This window comes from Podarcis liolepis, assembly GCF_965112155.1.
Source record: "Podarcis liolepis genome assembly, chromosome: 6".
Classification (NCBI taxonomy): Eukaryota; Metazoa; Chordata; class Lepidosauria; order Squamata; family Lacertidae; genus Podarcis; species Podarcis liolepis.
The window spans coordinates 56,396,469-56,421,548 of record NC_139559.1 but is presented as its reverse complement, the minus strand read 5'-3'; the positions used below and the strand labels follow the sequence as shown (position 1 = coordinate 56,421,548).

The following is a 25,080-nucleotide window of genomic DNA, read 5'->3' as shown; positions in this document are numbered from 1 at the left end:
TTTTAACATCATTCTACTCTCTAGTTCATACAGTGCAAAATATTTTGGACCCCTGTCTACGGCTTTTGTTGGTAGCACTACTGAACAATGGTATTATAACCCGCTTTTAACCTTGGAGGTATGAGTTGGGAAGGATCTGTGTTGCAATTTGAGATCCTGGGTGTCTTTGGGGTTCTTTTGCCGATTCCCATCGTGGAAGTTAGGAGAAGAAACTGAATCTTGCACTGACATGCCTCCCCTTCTCCAGGTCCTTTTTCAGAAGTGACAAGCAAGTGGGGACAGCACACTTGAAACTGGACAAACTGGAATTTGAATGTGAAATCAGAGAAATTATTGAGGTACCGTACCTTTTTTGTTCTCAGAAAGCTGTGGTAAGGACTACCTTTTTCTTCTTCTTTGCACAGTAGTCCTGCTAAAAGTGTGTTTGTAAAACAGGATATGCTGCACTGGCTTTCCTCATTCATAGGAGTTTCATTACTTGCACAGCTTTCATCCATTCCCATGAGGATGGTGCTGTACGTGCCATATGCTGATATAAAAGTGCTTGGAAACTAGGGTTGCCTATGGGGATGGAGGTCTTCCTTAGAGCACAACTAGAATTTTCCAAGGATGTTGTTGGGGGTAGCACAAAAATAGTGTGCTGACCAACATAGCTCCCCAAAAATTGTAAGGAAAGGAAGAGAGCGATGACCACAAGGAATTCTGGCAGCAAAGGAGTAGGGAAGCTTGGAGAGCCAAGTTTGCTTCTACTGGACTGTGGCGGAGAGATCCAGTTACAGTCTCTCTCCCTTGTGTGTATGTAAACACCTCTAGAATTAGCTTTTATGCATTGCAACTGGTGCTGTGCCACTTTGAAAAAAGTGGTACCTACGTTCAGATATTAGAGATACACATTATATTCAGCTTAATTCCAATTTCTCATGCGATACGGGATGCCTTGGAGGGATTTTTTCCCTAGGCAAAGCAGGAACCCCCAAAGGCCTTTGTGACACCTCAGCCAGTTATTTTTAGAAAATGGTGCTGAAAGCAAAAGTCATGTCTCTAAACTTGATTGTGCAACAGGGAAAAGGAGAGCTATATTGTGGCTGACATGTCAAGCTTTGAATCAGAGGGAAATATTTTACCTGGAAGGTCCCCCTACTTTTAGTTCTTCCCACCCCAAAAGGTGCTTAGCAGAAAAGCCCCTAGCTCTATTTGTCATAATATGGCAGGTTTCCTAATACATTGGCACCTCTTTTGTGTCAGCAATTTTCAGTCCAATTACCCACAAAAAAACCCAAGGGATATTAAGTGATTTTTTAATCCACTCTAAGCTCTACCTATTAGCCTTTTGGGGAAACAGCTGCAGCTTCTGAAATTTGGTGGAATTCCTGCCCTCAGAAAGGGTAAACCTTCTTGCAAATTTCATCCAATTCTGAAAAGTTACATTTCATATTTTTTTAAACCACTTTAAAATGTTGCCTATTTGCCTACCATTTGGCAATTTTATCCTCTCCAGAAGGGATGCTATCCCAACAGATTAAAACCACTTCTATCAATGGGGGGCGGGGTAGTTGGTTGGCTTCCTGTGACAAATCAGGATCTGAATAGAATCAATGATGCTACTGTTTGGCCATGTAAACTTTGCAGTATCATTCCCTGTTTGATGCTCCAACATAAGCACTGCTGGTGGTCTGGCCACCCCCACCCCCTCCACAAAAGGAGCAGTACTAGCAGCTACAGGGAAACACCAAGGTTGGCAGAAGTAGCGGGGGGGGGGGTATTGTAGTGGAAAAAACCTACGGGCACGAGACAATCCCCTTTGCAACCCCCCCCAAAAAAAACCCCAATGAGAGGACCAAATGTGCTCACCAGCCAGGAAATGCTGACTAACACGTTTTTTTTCCATGGAGTGAGAGAAGGGGAATGTAATAGAGTATCCTAGAGGATATGACTGAGCAATCCACACTGAACTTTTTGTTTTGGATCCCACCTGCCATACATACAGCTGCCACAAGTGAAGTCCAAAACCCTATTGAATGTTCAAAGCCAATTGCAGTTCTCTAGGTTATGTCTCTTGTGGTTAAACTTGTCATGTTGCTTCTATGTCTAGGTTTTGGATGGCAGGAAGCCTACTGGAGGGAAACTAGAAGTAAAAGTGAGACTCAGGGAGCCACTAAGTGGGCAGGATCTTCAGACAATTACAGAAAACTGGCTAGTCCTTGAACATTAGTTCCACCTAAGGTATGTACACCTGTCTTTTCTGTGTAGGATGACAATTGGCACGAGCAATCTCAAGATTTTGCTCTGATTACCACAAGTGAATGTATTCTATAGATACATGCATGAAGCAGTTTTCTTTTTAAAAATATGCAAGATAGTAAACGATTCACCTTTAAAATTCCTGCTGTAAAAATGAGTCACCGTCCAACAAAAGGACAATGTAGCCACAGGAAGGAATCCTTAAAGAAGGGTTGCGGTCCCTTATAAATTTCTAAAACTTTATACTTGAGTGGTTTTAATGGACTTGCCTTCAGTTAATGTTTGAGAGCACACTAGGAAGACTCTGTACTTTTGTCATGGATGTTTGATCATCTTTCATTAATCCTTCCATTATTCCTCTAAAGCCACATTCATATTTATTTTCTTGTCACCCGCAGATACAGAAATGCTAAAAGCTGCAGAATGGACTTTATACATAGAGCTTCTGCAAGCACCAAAGATGTTCAACAAATGCACTACTGAACATAACATCTTTATTTTCATAACTATCATATAGTATGAGTTGGTAAGCTTTGTAAGTCTACTACTGGGAAAGAAGGTGCTGATCCACAAAGATAGACCTACCTTAAACCTTGCTGAAAGTAGCAATGTTAGTACTACTTGACTGTTACCCATTGGGCTGCTGTCTTATGCAAAGGGCATGTTTGCAGGCGAGGGCAAAAAGGTTTGGTTTTAATGGCTGACAAAATATACTAAGATGGGCTGCAGCAGTGGAAGTTTATCATGTAAACTTGCAAATAAGATTGTGTTTCCTAGCCCTGGAATAAATTCTATTCTTGCACACAGCATTAGGTTAAGCATATTACTGTTAACAGCAGCATGAATATGCATTTGACATTGCCTGCAACGAATTTTTTTTTAAGCCATCACTGCATTCCTCCCTCCCCCCTTCTCTGCAAGTTTACCCATAACCTTGCTCTAAAGCAACATTATCACGAGCCTTTTGGAAAGGCCCATACCATATTAAGATGGCTAGTAGCTGATTTATTATTAAGCTGTTTTCCTCAATCTGCCCATGTTCTTGTGTTCTTTTTCAGTGGAGAGGAAGAATTAAACTTTTTACTGCTTAAGGATTTTGAGAAGCACAGCATTTGGGTGTAAGTTGAAACAGTAATTTGACAAAAGAAAGAGTTGCCTGTTTTCTAGAATGTTAAACCTAGGTGTGTACCTGAATATAGAACTAAGTCTGCCAACCAGGCAGAGTTTATCTTAAGTGGATAGAGACAATACAATATTCAGTTTTTAATTTTAATAAATTTAATATACAAAACTACATGTTGAAAATAAAAATATAATATGCAGTCTTTTGCAGTGTAACTGAATTTTAAAAGTACATTTTTCTCTTTAAACAAGTACTCATTTCTTAACAATATGGTAAATTTTAAGGTCATTTTAAAGGCTATGGTTGAAGCAAACCAGTCAGTCAATAGCATTTTGCACAAACATAACCCAAACAAATGGTTTTCTGCAGGGGGGAAAGGAGGAAGGAAAAGTCAGTATTTTCCCTCTATCAGTAAGTTTAATAGCAAAACAAAGTTATTGAAAAAGCTACTTCTGTGGTGAAATTGGAATGCCATCTCTTGAAGTAGGAATCTACTGCAGCCATGTAAAATCTAAATAGAGTTGAGCTTCCGTCTGTCAAATTGAACGTTGTCACAGAAGGAAGTAAAATTTAAAAGCAACTTTTTATATGCAAGGAAAAGAAAGAGCAGGAAATGTAAGGCCCTTCTGCAAAGGAGCCTCTTTATGCCCACCCTGTCTCCCAGGGCAGAATATTCAGCACCTGAGTTCTTTTCAGGTTCAGCATGGGCTAAGAATTAAACTGTCTTCATAGCATATGGCCCACCATTAATAAATTCAGTAGAAGTGTTTGTATTCAGCTGGGGTTAACTTCTCCAGCCATTTAATTTGGGGTCTAGTTCTAATGCCTTGTCTTCCTTATGTTCTAGTTGCAGTTTACATAGGTTGTACTAGGAGGGCTTTTTTGTTATTACTAATCTTAGGCAAGCAGTAGCACCTGGCTCAACTATGATTTCCTACCCACAGAGGAAAGTTAACTATTACAGCTCTCACTGCTATATGTTTGCTTTTAAAAAATAATTTCTAGACAGGCTTGGAGCAACTGCTGTCCCCACCTTACCCTTGAATGCTCACCATTTTGCCCATGCTGCTCCAATTTTAGATTGCTCTTTAAAAGGCCAGAGACTCTTACCCATGGGGGGGGGGTGGCCAGCCTTGAATAACAGCAGCCTGTGTCTTGTTGAAGCTTAGGTTTGCTTTCTCTCTTATGTGGACACAGCTCTTTCCACAGGGCTATCAGTTGCTCAGGGATGGAAATCGGATTTAATAGGAACGTGCTCGTGTTCTTTTGCTTACTCTCACTGCCGGCTTTGTACGCTGCAGTGAGAGGGCTCAAGCCGTTCTTCTCATAAGTGCCGTCTTAGGTGAGACAGAGTGCAAACTTCTCAGCCTGAAGTGAAAGCAAAACATGCAACAGCAGCCAAACTATTACAGTTTTCACAGGCTAGCTTTACAGAGTGCTGCTACTATAAAGTGTTAGATAAGTGCAGGCTTAATGGTGGGGATAAATGCACACCAAATGGGAAAATAAAAAGTTACCTAAAAAAAAACCCAGGGCCAACTACAAAAAGAACAAATTTCCATGGTAACTTATTTTTTTTAAGCCTAACAATTCTCACGCCTGTGACAGGCTCTCTCAAAACTTACGAGGGCAGATTTTTGCTATGTCATCAGGCTTAGGGAACAGTTTTATCACAAATAAAGAAAAATAAAGTTAAACTATCCTATTTATACACACAAAACTGCAAGCGCGATTTACATACAGCTTCTAGAGAGATTCTGCTTTGCTTGGGACAGACGTAGAAGGTACCCTCAGTCATGCTGCTTTCTTTCTCTGTACATCTCTATAGAATATTCCGACATGTCTTGGAGGTACTTCAACCAATAATCTGGTCAAGATAATGTAAACGATAATTTCAATGTCTAGAGAAATTAACCATAAGCGGCAGTATAGTGAGGTCAGAATGGAGGTCTTCATAATAAGTTCATCTACAAACATCAGAAATGTTTACATTTCCTTTCCTTTTATTTACTCCCCAGTGATCTCTGCACCCGTTTGAGCATTGAACACATGACTGCAATTGTCTTAAAACATGACCATTGTTTGTTTCTAATCCGTAACAGAAGTGTATTAGCTGCAAAGATAGCATAGCCATTTTGTAGTATTAGAAGCTGCCCTGATCCTGTTTGTTGACAAATGCATAGACGATTCAGAATTATGGAACAACTGTTCTCAATCACGCACCCACCCCCTCATAATAGTGTTAACAAAAGCTTAATTTTTCCAGTTTTAAAGTGCAAATGATTCAGATACAGCTGCTGCTGGAACAGGTCTGAACAGAAAATGAAGTCTTTATGAGATGTTTTCCAGAATATAAAAAATAAGCTCCATTATGACTGGGCCCTCACTCAGCTGGCATGCCCCTCCATGAATCACTGGAACTAAGGCACTGTCCAGGTCATTCATGTACTGAGCAGGCAGTGGCTGCCCATTGCTCCCAGCCTGGTAGCCAACCTAAAAAGTAAGTAAAGAGAAAATATTATTTTGTTTTGAAACTAGAGACTAAAGCAATCCCTTAGCATGACGGAAGAGGTTCTAAAATTTTATCCATGGAAGAATGCAGGTAAGCAGGCCCACCCTGTGATCTTGAAGCAACCCTTCAAGATTACATGAAACATAATCCACAATAGGCTTGAACTTTGAGCTTTTCAAATAATCACCCTCAGAAGTTTAAAAGAGGCTTTTTTCAGCTTTCTGAAATACAACAGACAGAAAAACCAGTGCAAAAGGAGGTCCTTTCCAGTTCAAAAAGTGGAAGTGAGGTCCAGGAAGAGCTTGTGTCACCTAACAACTGAATCAGAAGAATCATTTTCAAGGAATGAATAGTACAGTAACCTCAATCTGCATGTTTTCACATTAGGGTCGCAGCAATTCTGTAAAAAAGCATATCTCCCCCACCCCCAAAATAGATTCCAGCTTATTTAATTACCAATGCCAAAGATGTGGAGAGAATTTTCCCCACAAGATGTGTTCACTTACTTGATCAGCATCAAGCGTAACACGTAAACCCAGCTTGGTCATCCCGTCTTCCTTCAAAAGCTTCAGGTGAGGGCACAAGGCCAGGCAGAAAGCCTTGGCCACATTCTCAGTCAGCCTGCTGTGGTCAGCAGGGTCACTTAGGCCATTGTGTTGGTCATCATTTTCCAGAAAGAAAACCTGAAGAAAACATAATTTTTCCAGTCTCTAAATTTCTGTACTATAACGTCCTATTAGAATCATAGAATAGAATCATAGAATCATAGAGTTGGAAGAGACCACAAGGGCCATCGAGTCCAACCCCCTGCCAAGCAGGAAACACCATATAGGAAACATTCTTGTAACTCAAGATCACTGTGACAAGGGCAAGCTTTCTACTCCAGTTAATGGCAGGGATTTCGGCAATTGAGGGAAAGTAGTTAGACCTAGAAGGGCACCAAACCAATGAAGAAAACATTTGGGCATTTTCCAATAGGACATGGTGGTGGGCAGATGTCCTTATATCGCTGTGAATTTTATCTCTGCGGAGTATTTAAGATCTCCTTGATAATTAAATCTACAAGTTTGTTACATTTTAACAAATAAAAACTCAGCCTCAGGTTTCTGCTCATCCCATCAGTATGAAAGAAATAGCCAGAATAATTAGGGTAGATGGACTGCCAATAAATGTATCAAGAGCCTTTTCTAGGATACCTTCTATACAGTAGTGTACTATATATCCTTCAGAGCTAAGTGCCAAAGCTATATTCAAGGACATGTATAGTAGAACCCACACAATGAGTCTCAGCCTGGGCTATATAAAAAGGAACACATTTGCATTCAACCAGAGTATTTGGTGAGGGCTAACATGGCTTTCCCCCCCACCCCAAATCAAGCAATACTTCTGCATTAACATACAAAAACAGTTTTGCTTCCTCACCTCTGTCCACCTAATGACCTTCCCATTTGCTTTATACTCTGAGCCATGGAATATTTTCACGCTTGTGATAGACTCCATTGATTTTCCATCAATGGGACTTACAACTCTAGAAAGGAGGAAGTAAGAAACTTTTGTTAGCAGAATTTAAGAATACAGACCCAGATCAGAAGACTATGCAGAAAAATAAGTCCCTTCATCAAGACAATTTCATATATGTTGGGGAGATTGCAATAGAACACCACAAGCAGTTAAATGGACTGTGTGCAGACACACAAAGTAGTATGAGAGAGCCTTCTGTATACACGTTTTTGTTACCACCATTTCTGGTCAAATCAATTTTGCACATGTTAACAGTGCTTCCAGTTGTACCACAGAAAAGCCAAAGCCAGAAATATGATCGGTACAGTTGCAAAGCATGTGTATGGTACTGAAGCAGAGCTTAATGGTGTACTGGCAGGGATGCTGCCAGAGAGTTGGACTAAATTACTTCTAAGGTCCCATCTCTATACAGTAAATAGATAACCATCTGAATACTTATGAAACCTTTTAAAAAGAAAAACACAGTTCAAAGCTGTCTTTGTCCCCATATAAATACCCTAACATTTCAACACTTTGGACAATGTATGGCTGCGAGGGCACAGAATTTTTTCCAAGCAGACAACTGCATTTTCTCGTGAGAGGCGTGTCAGTGGTGGGTGGGGCAGGAGATGTGTCTTACCTTTAGGAGCAACTGGAATGTAACTTACTGCACAAATGTGAAAGGTTTCTACACCCTTTCCCCTCAACATCTCTCAATGCAGGCAAACGAAAGACATAACAATTCAAGGACACATTCAAGCCAGACAAAAACACTCAAAGAATACATGGAGCAGGGAGGATGGGGTGGGAGGATGATACAAGGGGTCTGGAGGGCTATATTCTGCCCCCAGACCTAAGGTTCCCCACTATTTAGTGTAAACATTTAGTGTTTGTTTTAATGCAGAAGTCTTTTTCACACGATAGCAAAGCTCTTCCCTTTTTCGTTTTGGTAATCATCAAGCTACTGAAGCAAGATTAAGGCTAATGCCACTGTAAAGGTAAACAGGAAGCTGCTCCCATCAACCTACAAAAATAATTGTCTGTGTGAAACCACAGAACACCCCAGGAAGTCATCTGGAATACTACTACAACGGCAGCATCCTGAATAAATGCCTCTTTGAATTAATGTCCCTGCAGCAGGGGGATGTAGCACATTCTACTACTGCATTACACAGAAAAGCATGAAGACAGTCTAGGGAAGCATAATAACTGTAACACAGTTAACACAACAAACAGTGTGTTAACCTCTGCAACTGAAAAGTAATTGCCACCATATGTGGAAGCATAAAATGCAGTTAGAGCTGTTAACATCCCGTGCACCTATCTTACGTCGGTGGTTCAACATACCTTATCTATTTCTTTACAGCAATTATTTTAAGACAACAAAGGATATGTCGTCTCCTTGCACACTCACACACATGCTGACAGAAAGCACCAGCTGCTGCGATTTCCCTCAGTGTGTCGACACAATGCCTGTGCATTCATCTCAAAAGATGGTGCATACACAAATTTCAAACACCAAAGATATTCATGTAGTACATACTTTAATCTCTCATGCAAGTTGTAAGGGGTAGCTTGGTTCCTATAGCATTAACCTTCAATAAGTGTTCAAGTGATGTTGTATAGCAAGATATACATATGATAAATTAATTCGTGAGACATCTGGCCTTAGCATCAGGCTTTTTTAAAATAAAAAACACCTCTGGGGAGTCAGATCAGCTAACACCCTCTGCTAATTAATTTGAAGGTGCTAGTTCATACCCCTTAAGAATATCACCTCCTGGAATATGAACATGCACTCCATGCAAACAGGCAGATGAATGTGCCATCTTTTCCTTACCAAGAAAGCATATAAAACCAAACAAGCTCATTTAATATCAAGAAAATACCCCTATATTTACCCCTTGTTGAAGTTTTTGTCATCATCCACCCACTGAATGTGCACATGTTCTTGAGGCTCTTCGGCATCCACTTTACCACAGGCAATAGTGAAGTCTTTCATCTCCCTCAGAGCCTGCCTTAGGGAGTCCATATTTTCAGCCGTTATCTGGACCATGACTCCATCTAGGTAGGACAAGACATAATCAGGACAACAGCCCACAGCTGTATTCTTAACCAGAGAACAAATGTACGGTGGATTCATGCTGCAAACATCCAAGTCCTAAACCAAACATTTGAACATACACTTGCTAATAGGAGGTGGGTGGAATCCTGAGCCCTGGATTGCAGATTTGCCTAGGGCAGGGGTCTGCAACCCGCGGCTCCGGAGCCGCATGTGGCTCTTTTACACCTTTGCCGCGGCTCCGGGGCGGATACTAGCAAGGGGAGGAGGCGCATTGTGCGCCCCGACACTCCCCACTGTGGCGGGCGCTGTACTGGCTGTGATGTCGCATGGGGGTGGTGCGTGCGTTAGTCACGCACCGTCCCAACGTCACCTTCCCACCCACTGTCAGATCGTGGCTCCGGAGATATATTTGTTTTAAATGTCACAATGGTTTTGCGGCTCCCAGTTTTTTTTTCTTCGAAAACGGGTCCAAGTGGCTCTTTTTGTCTTAAAGGTTGCAGACCCCTGGCCTAGGGGTTTATATGTAGACAGTGCAGCCCGCACAATCCATACACTACAAAAATCAAGGCATAAAATTATTTAGATTAGGCCTTGGTATAAAAATGGAATCAAAGCCTGGATAGGACAGCACAATCCCAATCTCCAACACACACACCCTCCAAAAGAAAACATTCCAGGATGTACTCTGTGTGCTACATTGTGCGCACATTATACAAAATTAGCCTAAGCTGAAACATCAGGTGTTTTATTTCATTATTTATTTGTTTTAAATTACTTCTATATTGCCATTTCATAAGAAAAAAGCAGTTTACAGAAATTATATATACACAATATAATTGGTATTGACAGCAGGAGTACAAATTAACTTTAAAAGAGCCTTTTTCATAACTACTACTTATCTATAATCTATATTCCTGTTTTAGTGTTAAAATCCTCACAGACATTTTCACTCCTTAAAAAAAAAAAATCACATTATCCACATTCAGTTTTCCACCACCGTCTGGTACTATAAGCACAGGAGTCAGTACATTCCTCTTTTTTGTTTATTTAAGCTTGTCTCTTGGTCTAAAATTCTAAGAACCCAATACTTAGTTTAAAAATAGCAATACCTTTTGTAAACAAGGGTAAGTTCTAACTACCACCGAAGCACTGTTACATTTAACCAAGAAGAAAGTAGTGTACATGGTGAAAGGTGACTCAAAACTTACCTTCTACAATGCTGGACTTTGCCAGATAGCCTGAAGAAGACTTTAGAGCTCCACTGAACACAAAGAAGCTAGCTCCAGTCACTGCAACAAATGGCAGACATGAATAAGATTCATATTGTTTGTTTGTTTGTTTGTTTGTTTGTTTAAGTCAATGACCAGTAGAGAAGATAAAAAGAAAACACATAAAACACAATAAAATATATTAAGTATTACATGTGGAGTTAAAAACAATGTAAGATAAAAACATGAGAAATATAATTATATTAAAATGTAAAAAAACAAGGTAATGTGTTAGTAATTCTAAAATTAAGACACTGTATATAAGAGCCAGGTTTCAGAATTAGATCAGCAACAAAACAGCCAATAATCCAAACAAAACCCATGTAAAACAAATGTATGCAACTACCAATATTCAATGATGGAGGAAAGCTCCTTTCAATAGCGTTTTCTAAGCCAAGTAAAACACTTTAGAAAGTCCAAGTATTAAAAAGAAACCCACATTTTCCACCTGATCACTAAAAGTAATCCTACAGCTTTAAAATTTGATGTCCTGGGAAAATTACTACTTCAGCACAGCCCTGAGTATTGAGTAGTTCCAAACAGGTTCTGCAAGGGGACTTTCCTTGAAGAATGAAGAGGTGTGTGCTGTCTTCATGAAAAGCTCTTTACTTACTAAAATTTAAGCATTAGATAATGGCAAGGAAATAGAATACAAGTTCTCTGTGCACCACTGTGATATTTTATAATAAAAATAAAAAAAATCCTTCCAGTAGCACCTTAAAGACCAACTAAGTTAGTTCTTGGTATGAGCTTTCGTGTGCATGCACACTTCTTCAGATACACTGAAACAGAAGTTGCCAGATCCTTCTATATAGTGAGAAGGTGGGGAGGGGTATTACTCAGAAGGGTGGTGGGAATGGGAGATTGGCAAATAGCTGAGATGAGCCTGTTGACGACTCTTAACGACTGCAATAGGTCTTACAGGAAAAGGCAAGGGGTGAGAAGGTGAAAAATGGCTTAGTCATGTATAATGAGATAAGAATCCAATGTCTTTGTTCAGACCAGGTCTCTCCATGGTTTTAAGTTTGGTAATTTTATAATGTGAGCAATTCATAGAACTTTTTTTTTAAAATCAGCCAGAGGCAGAATCAGTGCAATGCCCAGAATCCAACTAGCTGTGGGTGAAAGGCGATTTTACTTCCAGCATCTTTCAGCCAGTTCAAGATTAAAGGTAAAGGTACCCCTGACCGTTAGGTCCAGTCGTGGACTCCTCTGGGGTTGCATGCTCATCTCGCTCTATAGGCCAAGACAGCTTCCAGGTCATGTGGCCAGCATGAAACACTTTTTGCCTTCCCACCAGAGAGGTACCTATTTATCTACTTGCACTTTGACGGGCTTTCGAACTGCTAGGTGGGCAGAAGCTGGGACCGAACGAGAGCTCACCCCGTTGCAGTGTTCAAGATTACTCACAGTCTTATATAGAATTCCCTCCAGAAAACGTATTTTATACAATTGGCCAGTCAAAAAGCTTAAATGCTTATTTGCTCTCCTTCAAAAAGGAGATCTGTGGGTATTCTTAGGACTTCAGAAGCAAGCCACAGTGGACCCCCATGCTCAGTATCGGCTGCATCTGGTTTAAGCAGCTGGAACAAAAGCTTTCAAGCTTCATAAATTGGATTATTGCAAGGATGTTTACATGGAGCTGCTTTCAAAGGCTGTTTGGAAGCTGGTACAGAATCTACCACCCATCTGTTAACGTAAGTGGTGACAGGATGATCATTACTTGACTTTAGCACCAGATCAAGTAAACATCACAACTATGAACTAGGAGTATGTATCTCTGCAAAGGGGATCTCATATAGTGATGAAAAGACAATTCATTTGTGAGTGCTGCATTCATATATACCTAGAATGTAAAGTTCAGCTGAATAAATGCTAATCATTACTGGCTGAGAAAGGTTCAGAAAGCAAATTAATTGGCCTGTTTCAGATGCAACACTAAAGCATTGTTTAGCAGGAGAAGATCAAGCCACAAAAAAGCTTCACACTGTCACCAAATCACAGAATTGTAGAGTTGGAAGGGACCATGAGGGTCATCTAGTCCAACCCCCTGCAATGCAGGCATCTTTTGCCCAAAGTGCAGCTCGAACCCACAACCCCAAGATTAAGAGTCTCATGCTCTACTGACTGAGCTATCCCAGCTATGTATACCATTCCTCCTCCACACACGTGGAGAAGAGACTGAAAGCATTCGCGTTTCCCTTTATCTCCTGAGTTCAGAAGCTGTGATAGTACAAAGAAGCCAGGATCTCAAATCACAGTATAGCTGATGAATCCCACCATGGTGTGTAGTGTAAGAAAGATGAAAAATGGACTTTTAAAATGGAGAGGCAAATGGAAACAGGCAGTGAGAAGCTGCATAGTATTCAATGTGTTTGCACAAAGTGCTCCAATTAATATTAATACTAATATTAAAATTAATTATAACCCATAATTTCTCAGGGCAGTATAACACATGTTATTAAGGTTCAAAATTACAGCTATGACATTAAAACCATGGAGACTGCAAAATAGTAACCCAGCAGCAGAGAAGCAACTTCTTTAAATCAGACATCTCCATAGGCCTGAATGAAAAAATATCTTAACATAAAACTATTAATGAGAGGAAAAACTGTTTATGAGAGTAACAACTGCATCTCCTATGGGAAGGAATTCCCCACCCAGTGTGCCATTAAGGCCCTGCTCACTGTTAGCATACAACCAACTGCAGTTGTTCATGCAACTGCAAGCAGGACATCCCTCACATATCTTAAAGAATAACGTCAGCATATAATGGGATAGTTGTTCCTTTAAGTACTTAGGTCCCAAGCTGTATATGGCTTTGTACACCAAATCCAGCACCTTAAATTGGGCCCAGGCAGCCAGTGTCAAAGATCACTTACATATGAACCTGTCAAGACTTTTGCAGCCACATTCTTCACCAACTGCATCTCCAAGGGCAGGCCCATATAGAGCACACTGCAGTAGTCTAAGCGTGAGGTTACCAGGCCATAAAGCTAGGCTGCCCTGGTGATGAACCAGCAGAAGCTGGGCTGAGGCACCTCTTGCCATTGAAGCCTCGTGAGCTTCTAGAAGCACCCTCAGCTTATGAATCTGTTGCTTCGGGAAGGGTTGCAGCTTCGTTCAGAATAGGCCATATACCCAATTCTCACCTGTGAACCATCACCAACAGTGCCTTTGTCTTATCAAGATTCAGTCTCAGTTTAGTGGCTCTCATTCAGGCCATAACTGCCTTCAGGCACTAGGGCTCTTTGCTCATCATGCACTTATAAAATCAAAAGGGCTTACAAGCAAAAAACAATGAACAAGAAAACAATGCAAACAGCAGACTGTTTATGGGGGGGTGAATACATTGTCAGCAACTCTCACCCTTCCGCGGTTGATTATGAATACTGATGGCCTGTGTCTGATAGTTCCCATCATCATTCTGCACACACACGAGATGAGAGTCTGCCCTGTCATTGAAGCATGCCCCACCTGCTAGAACATGCTCATTGGACTTGTTCATGGCTTTCATCATCTGCAACCAAAACATTTACCATTACCACATAATATGAGACCACCACCCAAGAAACGTGAGAACTGTCTCCACAGGTGCAAACCCTGAAGAAAAATGACATCTGTACAGGGCAGATGGAGGCAAACTTTTTTTTCTGTCAAAGAACTCCTTTCAAGGATAACTGGGAGGGGGGCGGGGCTAAACTCAGCAGTGGCCAAGGCCAGAGCCAAAGGTAGTCTCTCTCTCTCTTGTCCATGGGGGGCACTTCAGTCTTGCCAAGGGTCTGAGGTGATGCTTGCCAACGATCACATAAAATCAGGCCAATGGCTGTGGACTGCCCATCCCAGGAATAGGGCCAAATTAAACTATTTGCAATGCTGTTTCTTGGCTCTTTGAAAAAATAAACATTTAACAATCACTGAATTAAAATTTTAGTCCTCCAAAAGAAATATATGATTTATGGCATACAATATTTTGGAGAAGAACATGCAAGACAGTTTACACCTGATCTGCCATATCAACATGAGATATTAAGGTATGTCATTATTCATAATTTTTCAGATGGGAGACAAGGTAAAGAGATACCATGGCTTAACCAAAGCTGCTCCCTCAGTTCCTTGCTGAGCAAGAATTTGAAACCCGATCTCACAGATCCAGTTGTATTCACCCCTCAAGTAACTCCTAGTTCGTTCAATATTTCATCAATAGAAGAATCACTGTGATGCTTCTTGGACATGTGTGTTACATATTTATTCACACTACATACCTCATTGTATCTGTTGCTGGGAATTTTGATGCTGGTTTTCCTCACTTCCATATCAACCACTAAGCCTTGGACAACTGGCAATGTATACTGGTAATTTCTGAAGTCCTATCAGTGCACAGAACAATGAAAATCACAATTGCTGCTGGCATTTGAGTTTCAGCAACGCAAGAACTATGGGTCAACTTTGAAAAATTACAATAAAAATACTAAATCCATTCGCAATAAGCTGTATTCTTTACTCATTATTTTGTTTAAAATATTGCAAAATACATTTTGTTTCAGGAGCAACCTAACCCATCAGTAGGGGCTCTGAAAACAACACTAAGTAGAAAGAACTGATATTGTACCAATGAGTTTCATGAGATGCAATGTGTATCAGAGTAAGCTGGGTACGTTTAGCTGTGAGAAAATAGAAATTGCCTTTGGATGAACAAGAGGAGGAAAGGAGCACCTGATAATCTCCCATTCCCACCCACTCATCCACCTCTGCTATATTCCTTCCTGGTGTCCAATAACACACTTCACATTTGGAACAGGTGCCTGTTTAATCTCCTTAAATGCTATGGGGCATCAGCACCACTCCAAGGTATTCTTTCTGTCCTTGAGCGCAGCTGTGCTCTTTCTCTAGCATACAAAAAAAATAAAAATAAAAATACAGGACACTAAACTGGGGTTCCTTGGTATAAATGTACAGATGAAATGCTTAGGTGGTTTTTTTTAACAGTAGTGTGCCTACAGCTATATGATGGTCCAGTTCAGAGATGTTAAAAAAAGGACCTTTAGTGTTCTCTTGATTTAAAATAGATATTTGTTGCATAAAACTGTGTATTAGATTCTGCATGATATTGAGAGCAAACCTCATCCCCACCTCCTTTAAAGACCTATCCTTTTAGGGATAAGGGTTAATAGTCTTTAGGGACTAATTATAATCTGAGCTGTAAAATTGGTATTGTGGTGTTCTATGGTATTTTTGTTATGCTCAGAAATACTTGTTTTTGTGATGTCTTTTAAATTATCTTTTGAAATCATATGGATGTTTTAGCCAGTTTTAAATTATATTTTTTGTTTACGTTTTTGTATGTAGTTTGTAAAACACTTTGAGAATAATTTTTTGCTTGAAAACTGTATATAAATTTGTTAAATAAATAAATAAATAAATAAATTCTACTCCATCATATCTAGATTTAAGAAATCTACACATTATTATATTTTCAGAATAACAGTGCATATAAATTAGGTGAGTGAACAGAACACATACATTTTTCTATTTACAAAATAATCTTGTAACCATCACTTACTGCAAGAAGATTCATAATTGTGTGTCCAGTCTCTCCAAACAATGGCTTACGAAATCTGACACTGAAAAGTGGGCACGGGTACACTAAGAAAGTAAGAAAAAAGATCTCAGATTCAAACATATCTATGGAGAAGTTCACTCCAAAAACCTTGCATTTGGTAGCTGGAAAATCAAATTTAGAAAAATATCAACAGTAGGAAGATCAAAATAACACCATAGCTTGTATCCAGACATGCTCAGAGAAGTTCCACTTGCACAGGAAGAAGTTCCATTTGCACAACAAAAACCACAGTCCCTCCGCAAGTGGAGAACCCCCACTGGATTCTGATTCCCTCTGCAAATAGAATGAGCCCTTTTTTGCAAAGCGTCAAGTCTTGATCCAACCCAGAGTTCTCCCTCATTGTGGTTCTTTGCCAGTGATCCACATATAGTCACATACAAGGAAGGAATCATTCCACCTATGTTGGTGCCTGTCTGATCAAGGACAATTGTAAGAATAGAATAATAGGATGGGCCTTCAGATTTCTACTTGGAGCACAGACATGTGCCGAGGAAAGATGCTCTGCCTTTCTAGCAACACTTTCCATGTTTTTATTTGTACACTACAGAGCCAAAATGGGAGCACAAGAAGTCACTGTGTGTGACCTAACACTAACCCCAACTGACTTAAACAAATGATTGTTGTGGAGATCTTAACAGCTTATATTCAGTACTAGGTTTTTGTAACCATTTTCAATTTTCAAGTTTGCCTAGGTTTCAGTTACTTATGAAAGTGGTGCACACACAAAAGAACCACTGAATACAATTCTGAAAACCATGACTGCACCAGTTACTCCAAGCTCCCATGTCTGGTAGGGTGCCACAGAGCCCTCCGTCGCACAGAAAGCCATTTTAAACCCACTTCAGACACTGTTCCCATATAACATAACCTACTGTGCATTACGTGCACAAGCAACTACTTTAATGTAGATTAATTTGGCCAACAGAATCACATTTAGTAATGTCCTTACAACGGTAGCTTGGACCCTAACCTTTTGCTCCATGAACAGAAGACTCCCTTTGCTCACAAAGCAAAAAGTTTGAATCCAAGGCAATGTGATTACCAGCAACAAAATGGTAAAATATGTATATATGACACACTGAAACCAAGGCTGGGATCTAATGGGACACTGAAGAGTAATAGGACTTACACCTGTATTCAGCTCCAAGTCTCAACATCAGTCGGATGGGAAATACTTTGGCCCAAGGAGTCTCCCATTTCTGGATAAGGATTCCAAATAAATATGGTGGAGTGGGGAGCACCAAGTCCTGCAGCGACTGATACACAGGTGTAACATACAAGAAGCCGCCATGCTCCTTACTGCCGAGAAAACTCTGACTGAAAAATGAATGTCCTAAATTACCCACAACACTGCCTATGGAAACAAGAGAAATAGTTATTATTAATGGCTATATATCCAAAAGGCAAGATAAAATTGCACAGAGATCCTACTTCCTCTTGTGCTACTTGTGACACAGAAGAAAACATTTTTAAAGAAATGTTAAGGTATACTAACTTAAATTACCCATTTGCAGCAGATATACCAAAATAAAAGCAAAAGGAATTTTATTCAATAGTATATAATGCTTTATTTTTCCAGTTTAATTAGAAAAGTTCTGCACACACTTATTGATTTCATTTCTAGGTATTTGCAACTGAAATCTCTACAGTGTAGATTCCCTGCCACAAAAAACCCAAGAACCCTGATCCCAAAAGGGATACGAAAAAAGCAACTCCACAAACATTGCAACATTCTGAAGCAGCCATATGCTGAGTCTTAGGCTAGAGATGGAATATACGGTAATTTTAAGAAAGTGCTTTGAAATAAATGTTGCACTTCTCATGTTTAGTACAAAATAATTTTATCCAAAAGTTTGACCTCTTGTCAAACAGGATTTGCAGGTCTTAGAAATGACACCAAATCCTGCCAAGCAATTTTATCAGATGTGAAGGTGTGATGAGTATATACATACCATGAGCAGCACACTTAATTCACTCCCAACTTCCTGAGAAAACTTTGTCTCTGGGCTTAACCTGGTAGATTATTTATTACTATTATATACATTACTATTATTATATACAGAGAAAACCTTTGTTTCAATAGTGAAATTATATGTCACAGGTTTTAAACCAGTACCAATACCATGCTTTATACTGTTGCATTTTAACAACAAAGGATGTTAATGAAAAAGAGAATGCTTAAAAGTTAATAATATGTGATGTTGAAAATGTTGGATCTAAGATTAAGGACACTCAGGTACAAATTTCTACTCAGCCATGAAGCTATGACCTGCAGGTACTAGATATGCAGCCCAAGCACATACAACTCTTAAAGCTCTAAGCCCTGCTGAAAATTTATCCACTGTTCTATAGCAGAAATCCTTTACAAATTTCCCACTCCCCTCAGCTTTTCAGAAATAATTACACACAGTGTACCCTCTATTTATTACAGGCATGTTTTGCCTTATAAGAAACCAGCAGCCTTCTACCTGGCGTTACTCGGAAATTTTAAGAAACCCCAAAATCAGCACCGTTTTGAAAGGTTCAGTCTGCTATCTTGATTTGAAAAACCTGCTCCCTGATCTCGGGAACCAGCAATTTTTTTAAAATGCTGTGTTAAGAGGTGTTCCAAAGCGTAGCAAACAAATGAAGAACTTTCCAAAATATATAGCAGAATGGTTAAGACACAGTTGTCTTATTCATTGCACTTATAGTAAATAACTTTATAGCAAGCTGTTTCTGATAACCCCCTAGCAGTGTTAATTTAGTGTACTGTACTGCATCCCTCCACAACTCTCTCTCAACTACTTACAATGTCAGAACATAAGCAAGCCACATACTAAGAGTGTATTATGGACCACTGCAGAAATTGATTTAGAGTGCTATGAGTCATGAAGATCATCCGCTCAGAAAACAAGAATCCTTTTTGTATCCAGCACAGTAACTCATGATTTAATTTGACTGCCTTACATTTCTGAACTACAGAAATAGAAAATGCCCCCTCCCCAAAAAGAATCATAAAAGTCAGCAGTACTGGTATTAAATTTTGGCTTTTGATTAAAAATAACAAAGCCCCGAAACCCTGCTTCCCTCACAGCATTGAAGGACAGTATATCAAAGAATACCAAAAATAGAATTCAAATACACATTATGTAGAGGTCATAAATTATGCAACACTGTAGTGAAATTGCACATAGTAATATCTGTAGTATGCTGGATCAAAGTTCAATCAGCATCTGAAGAAAAGGCAGAGAGCCCTTTGGTTACTTAAATATTATTTAATAATGTACAAATATGGACTATTTTATAAAAGAATCTAGAAGGCACAGCTACACAACTGTGATGACTTAATAATTCAAGTAATTTAGCTGTCAGCAGTCATCACAATTTTCAAATAGGCAGTTCTCTCACCTGCCAAAGCATCTCTATAAAGCTGCACAAAGTGGTTGAAAATATCCTTCGGCAAACACTTCTCATCAGGTAAGCACTGGAGAAGAATTACTATTTCTGACTGGCCTACAGCATGCATTCCTTTTGTAGTGAAGCACCAGCACTTCCTGTTCACATCTGTAGAAGGGAAAGCACAATGAGGGTTTGTAAAAATAAACATATGGAGTACAGTCATACCTCGTATTGCGTACGCTTCATGTTGTGTCTTTTTGCGTTACATCCCGTGGCAACGCGGAAGTAGCAGAACAGGTTACTTCTGGGTTTCACCGCTCGCGCCTGCACAAAGCGCTAAATCATGTTTTGCACATGTGCAGAAGCGCCAAATTGTGCCACATGCCTGTGCAGACACAGAGCTTTCAGTTGCGGACAGGCCTCCGGAACGGATCCCATCCATAACACGAGGTACCACGATAAATGCAAAATTAATGAAGACATTACTGTAGGCTGCTTATTTGCCAAGGCCAAACTAAACACAACAGAGCTCTCTGACTCAGGATCTCATTTATATATAAAAAAACCATGTATGGTTTTTGTGTATGGGTTGTGTGTAGATTTTAGACAACAGTACTGGGTGATTCAGGGTTTGACCCTTCTTGCAATATCACTTTCCTCAATTAAAACCCTGCCCAAGTTATTCACCCTGCAGGTTAAAAGTCTTAGTTACTATAAGGTTGTGTTTCTGACCCAATATGGTAACCTCTGCATTTGCTAGTCTTTACATTTTAAGTCTCTCCTCTCAGCACAGCACTGCAATGGGGAGGAATCCCTCAAATTGGCAGGATTATGGCTTGTGTCTGCCATTGTGCGTCTGTGTGCCTGCCTGTGTGTGCACAGGCTTGGTCGGGGAGAGGCACAAAGCTAGGGGACACCAAAGTTCATTTTGACAACATCCTCCACTGACATGAAGCCCTTGGACCAAATAAGGTTAGCCGCCCCTAGTTTAACCACATAGGTTAAACTAGGCATTCATCTAAGCTGCTAGCATGCGTGAAATGAGGTACCTTGCGCAACAGGACTTCTCTCCACCTCTCCCACCTGTACTTCCAAAATCAGCTATGGAGCGTTTCAAGGAACCCTCAGAACAGGTTTAGGGGACAAATGGGGAGAGAAGAGCAAGGGAAGACCCTTGTTCCCTGTAGGTGTACCCCTCTTAGAGTTATGCTGAATTACACCATAAAGGTAAAGGTACCCCTGCCCGTACGGGCCAGTCTTGACAAGACTCTAGGGTTGTGTGCTCATCTCACTCTAGAGGCCGGGAGCCAGCGCTGTCCGTAGACACTTCCGGGTCACGTGGCCAGCGTGACGAAGCTGCTCTGGCGAACCGGCACCAGAGCAGCACACGGAAACGCCGTTTACCTTCCTGCTATAAAGCGGTACCTATTTATCTACTTGCACTTAAGGGTGCTTTCGAACTGCTAGGTGGGAAGGAGCTGGGACCGAACGACGGGAGCTCACCCCACCGCGGGGATTCGAACAGCCGACCATGCGATCGGCAAGTCCTAGGCACAGCGCCACCCCGCGTCCCCGAATTACACCATAGATAATCTTAAATCCTGGATATTCTGAACTGCATCTTGTTATGCTCATAGGAAGTATGATTTTATAAACCCCATCATTCAGCGTACTGAAGTTCCACTGTAATATCATGCTGCTATTAAATCAAGAAATCATCATTAGCAAGACCAGCACATCTTTTAAATATGTGAATTCATATATTGGGCCTCAGAAAATAATATCCTGGATTTTGGCACAAAATCACTTCCAAGACACAGACCAGAAAGACAATTCACCACTGTTACTTGAAGGTGATTTTCTGCAGTGCAAGAAGTTTTTCACAGGGAAATGTTTTATAAAGCAAAGGAAATTGATTCATTGCAAGATCGTTTTATCATCATCCAAATAAACTGTACTTACAGTTCACAATTTTAACCATGGAAAGCAAATTTGCATTTAAAACAAACACAAGGGGGTCAGGGCCACCATCTTCCAACTGCTGCATCACTGATATATGAGATGGTTTTTCTTCTACAGCATAATCTGAAAGCAAAAAAGGTAGCTGTCAAATGATGGTTGTCAAGTGTCTTATGCAATTTGGCAATAGCATACCTCTCATATTTAAGTACTGTGTGGTCTGTCACCTTATTCAAAATGGATGGGTGGAGGATTTTTAAAAAATGAGATTTCCCCCCCCCAACATTTCATTGGGTTTAGGTAACATCTGAAAAATGCATGCTATCAGTAATATCTACAACAACAGTGAAAGTATTACTGTGAAATCAATTACTGAATACTATTGCCTATTCTTAAAAAATGAAATAGCATTTGTTTAACAGACCCATAATAAATACATTTGTAAATCTTTATTTGATAGTGCAACAAAAATAGATTTCTACCCTGGGGCTTCTACACAACATACCTCTATGTCAAGCACAGTATATGGCATTAAACATAACCATTATAAACCAGTTTTGGCATCTCAGTCATGTATTGCAAATATATGCAGGCCGACCCTCAAAATGATCAAAAGGATTGGTGGGGTTTCCATGGGGAAGACCAGCTTATATATGCTAAGGAAGCCAAGGGGTGCAGTATAACTATGTGCTTTGCATGTGGATAGACATTCCTGTGTGATCCTGTCAATAAAAGTTCAATAAAAGGGGTAGAATGCAGGTTCTCACTCCTCAATCAAAGTCCTTCATTTTTCCTGAGAGGAGCAAATGGGAATCCTTTACTGCCATGGGAGATATTAAAGGTATGCACACAGGGGTACCACTGGGTAAGATATAATTTTTCTCCCTATAACTGCAGACCCTAGCCACCAATCACCAAGCCTTCTTCTATCTGCATAGCCCTGGCCTTTCTTCTGTTCCATGCTAGAGTATGATGGAATATTGGGAAGTGGCTTTTATTTGCTTATGTTTACAGTGCCATTATATATAACAATATAAATTAATGAAATCATATTTAAAGGCTATATTCTGAAGCATTCCCATAAACACAGATGCATGAATCCCTTCTAGTTTTCCTTTTTAAAAAACTTTATTTGACTATCAGGACTTTTGACAGAATGAAGTGTTTGTCAGGTATAAGATTTACTGCAAAAAATAACTTGGAATTTATCCATAAATTTGGAATATATCCATAGTCATTGGTTCTTAATTAGTGAGTTTATCAACTGGTCAGTTTTAGTTGTTTAAATAACTAAACAAATAGTACTTGCAACTCGTGGTAGTATTTTATGAAGAGTCTTATTTCACAGGCAATCATTTAGTTTTATCTATTGCAAACAAGTAGCTACACATAGATATTATTCTCCACTGCTTCAAATTGCAGAAACTTCATGACATTGATATGGAAGATGTAAACAAGAAAAATTGGCAGTATGCCAACAGATCAGACTGGATATTAGGTACTTGCTGTATGTGTGACCACACACCGTAGTGCTGATAACGTCTAGCCCAGCTCAGAAAAGAACTACCCCAGAAATTGGTACTTTCCTAGAAATGCAATCCCTTCTTCCAATTTCACATGCATCCAAGTCAGCCTTTTGAAATCCCATCACTATTCAGTACACCTGAATGATTATATGCACACAGAATCCCCATTTAACAGATATTTTATTAAGCCTGACCTTGGCTGTTAATATTCAGCCCACTGACAGTCAAGACTATTTGACCTTGATCCAGAAGACTTTGGTTTCAATATGGACTGCTCTAGGATGGAATGTTACTCATTAAACCCAAAAACAGACACACCACAGTTTAATTCTCACCTCCTTTCACCCCCGTAGAAATAAGAATTGGAGGAAGCCCATCTTCTGGAATAAGATTCATCGCACTGCCAACTGGACTTCCAACCTGAGTAATGCTTCTTGAAAATGCAAGTGTGTTTTCAGTCTACAAAAAGCAGTAAACAACAACACTATGTAAATGCATAACTAGACATATTTTAGTCTTCATTTTGTAAAATACAAGATACAAAAAACAATCTGTACTATAGGCTCTCATGTAAAAATACATTGCTAGGGAAGCTACTTCTGCCTGTACCCTCTGACCAAGAGACATGTCCAACATATTACAACAAAAATCAGAGCTTTTCCTCACCTCTATGGGTGAAGTAGTGTTGCTCATGGGTTTACTTGGATCATGTGACACTGCTAGCGCTCCAGGGGAGGTTGTTCCAGCCACTGTCAATTTGGCTGCATCAGCAACTTCCCCATTGGGTAAGATGCCATCAGCAAACCAAACACGTCTTTGTTCTCTGGGCTGAGCCACTAAGGAAGAGATGGGAACAACTCATCAAAAGAAATGCATGCATGAAAAGAGAAGTGAAGCTAGCTGGCTTTAATTGAGATACAGAAATACACTGAAACACACACTAAAAAACAGAAACGATAGGGATTTTGAATATTTCCAATGCCACAACCAAATAAAGAAGAATCTGATTTTGGTTCAACAGTTCCCATAGTGGTTGTTTTTTAAGGCAGCTTGTCTTTTCATCAGCAGTTGAAGATATTTTTTAAAAAGAACATTGTAAATAGTAAGTTTATCTTTAGTGATAACTAGATTAATATTCAATCATTTAGATCTAAGCATCTTGATCCTATAGTTAATCTCTAAACTGAATAAATACCTCCACCAGATACATTGAGTTAAGGAGGCTTTCCTATGCAAATAAAGAACCAGTTTGAGCAGTTCTCAAACACTGACATTTACACGGGCAGATATAGCCATTTCATTTTCACTTGATGAAAATAAACTGCTTTAGAGTGCTGAGTAACTATCAGACCATACTTCTCATCAGTCATGGGTGTTTCATATACCCACTTGCCTTTGAGTAAATCCCATTGAATTGGGATTCTACTGTTATTTTTACACAAACTATCACAGGTGCTGGTCATCTGAAAGACCCTATATGCCAACAATCTCTTTATAGGTAAAAACAGGTAAGGTTGTAAAATGTATACAGTGCAACAAAGATGGTTGAGTGGTCAGATTTGCACCACTGTTTAGGAATTATATGAAGAAGTATCAAAGGGAAACTTGACATAAACTACTGACTTAGATGTCTTTTTTTCAAGTCACTTGGGTAGGAAAAATTGCTACAGCAGAAACAACAAATGAAGTTCAGGCTCCGCAAATAGTTTTTCCTTATGTGCGCATGTCACTTCTTTGGACTGCAGCCCAAGTAAATAATACTAATCAGCATTAACACTAATCAGCATTTTGATAACACACTTAGAATTCAGAAGTACTCTGTATGATGGACATTTAGAATTCAGAAGTACTCTGTATGATGGCAGAGGTCATCATACAGGGT

At 39.8% G+C, this 25,080-nt stretch overlaps 2 protein-coding genes across 8 annotated transcripts in view; one reads left to right on the top strand and one right to left on the bottom strand.

Moving 5' to 3' along the window:
* CC2D1B (coiled-coil and C2 domain containing 1B) overlaps window positions 1-3,566 on the top strand; it is a 39,870-nt gene extending 36,304 nt beyond the window's left edge. The window contains exons 23-25 of the mRNA XM_083508687.1: window positions 248-338; window positions 2,093-2,223; window positions 2,640-3,566. Of these exons, the coding sequence (XP_083364813.1) occupies window positions 248-338; window positions 2,093-2,212 (211 nt within the window). The 3' untranslated portion in view covers window positions 2,213-2,223; window positions 2,640-3,566. The remainder of the gene's footprint in view (window positions 1-247; window positions 339-2,092; window positions 2,224-2,639) is intronic.
* The window catches only part of ZFYVE9 (zinc finger FYVE-type containing 9), a 49,348-nt gene continuing 27,769 nt past the window's right edge, over window positions 3,502-25,080 (bottom strand). For 6 of the 7 annotated variants that reach the window (XM_083508685.1, XM_083508681.1, XM_083508682.1 and 3 more), the window contains 13 exons: window positions 23,865-24,034; window positions 23,534-23,657; window positions 21,676-21,798; window positions 19,723-19,878; window positions 17,462-17,686; window positions 16,273-16,355; window positions 14,975-15,079; window positions 14,079-14,229; window positions 10,650-10,730; window positions 9,278-9,440; window positions 7,299-7,404; window positions 6,383-6,559; window positions 3,502-5,857 (listed from right to left, as the gene is read on the bottom strand). In XM_083508685.1, the coding sequence (XP_083364811.1) occupies window positions 5,696-5,857; window positions 6,383-6,559; window positions 7,299-7,404; window positions 9,278-9,440; window positions 10,650-10,730; window positions 14,079-14,229; window positions 14,975-15,079; window positions 16,273-16,355; window positions 17,462-17,686; window positions 19,723-19,878; window positions 21,676-21,798; window positions 23,534-23,657; window positions 23,865-24,034 (1,826 nt within the window). In that variant the 3' untranslated portion in view covers window positions 3,502-5,695. Of the gene's footprint in view, window positions 5,858-6,382; window positions 6,560-7,298; window positions 7,405-9,277; window positions 9,612-9,950; window positions 10,731-14,078; window positions 14,230-14,974; window positions 15,080-16,272; window positions 16,356-17,461; window positions 17,687-19,722; window positions 19,879-21,675; window positions 21,799-23,533; window positions 23,658-23,864; window positions 24,035-25,080 lie in introns of those variants that run through there. The other variant, XR_014527449.1, reaches the window with a different exon arrangement.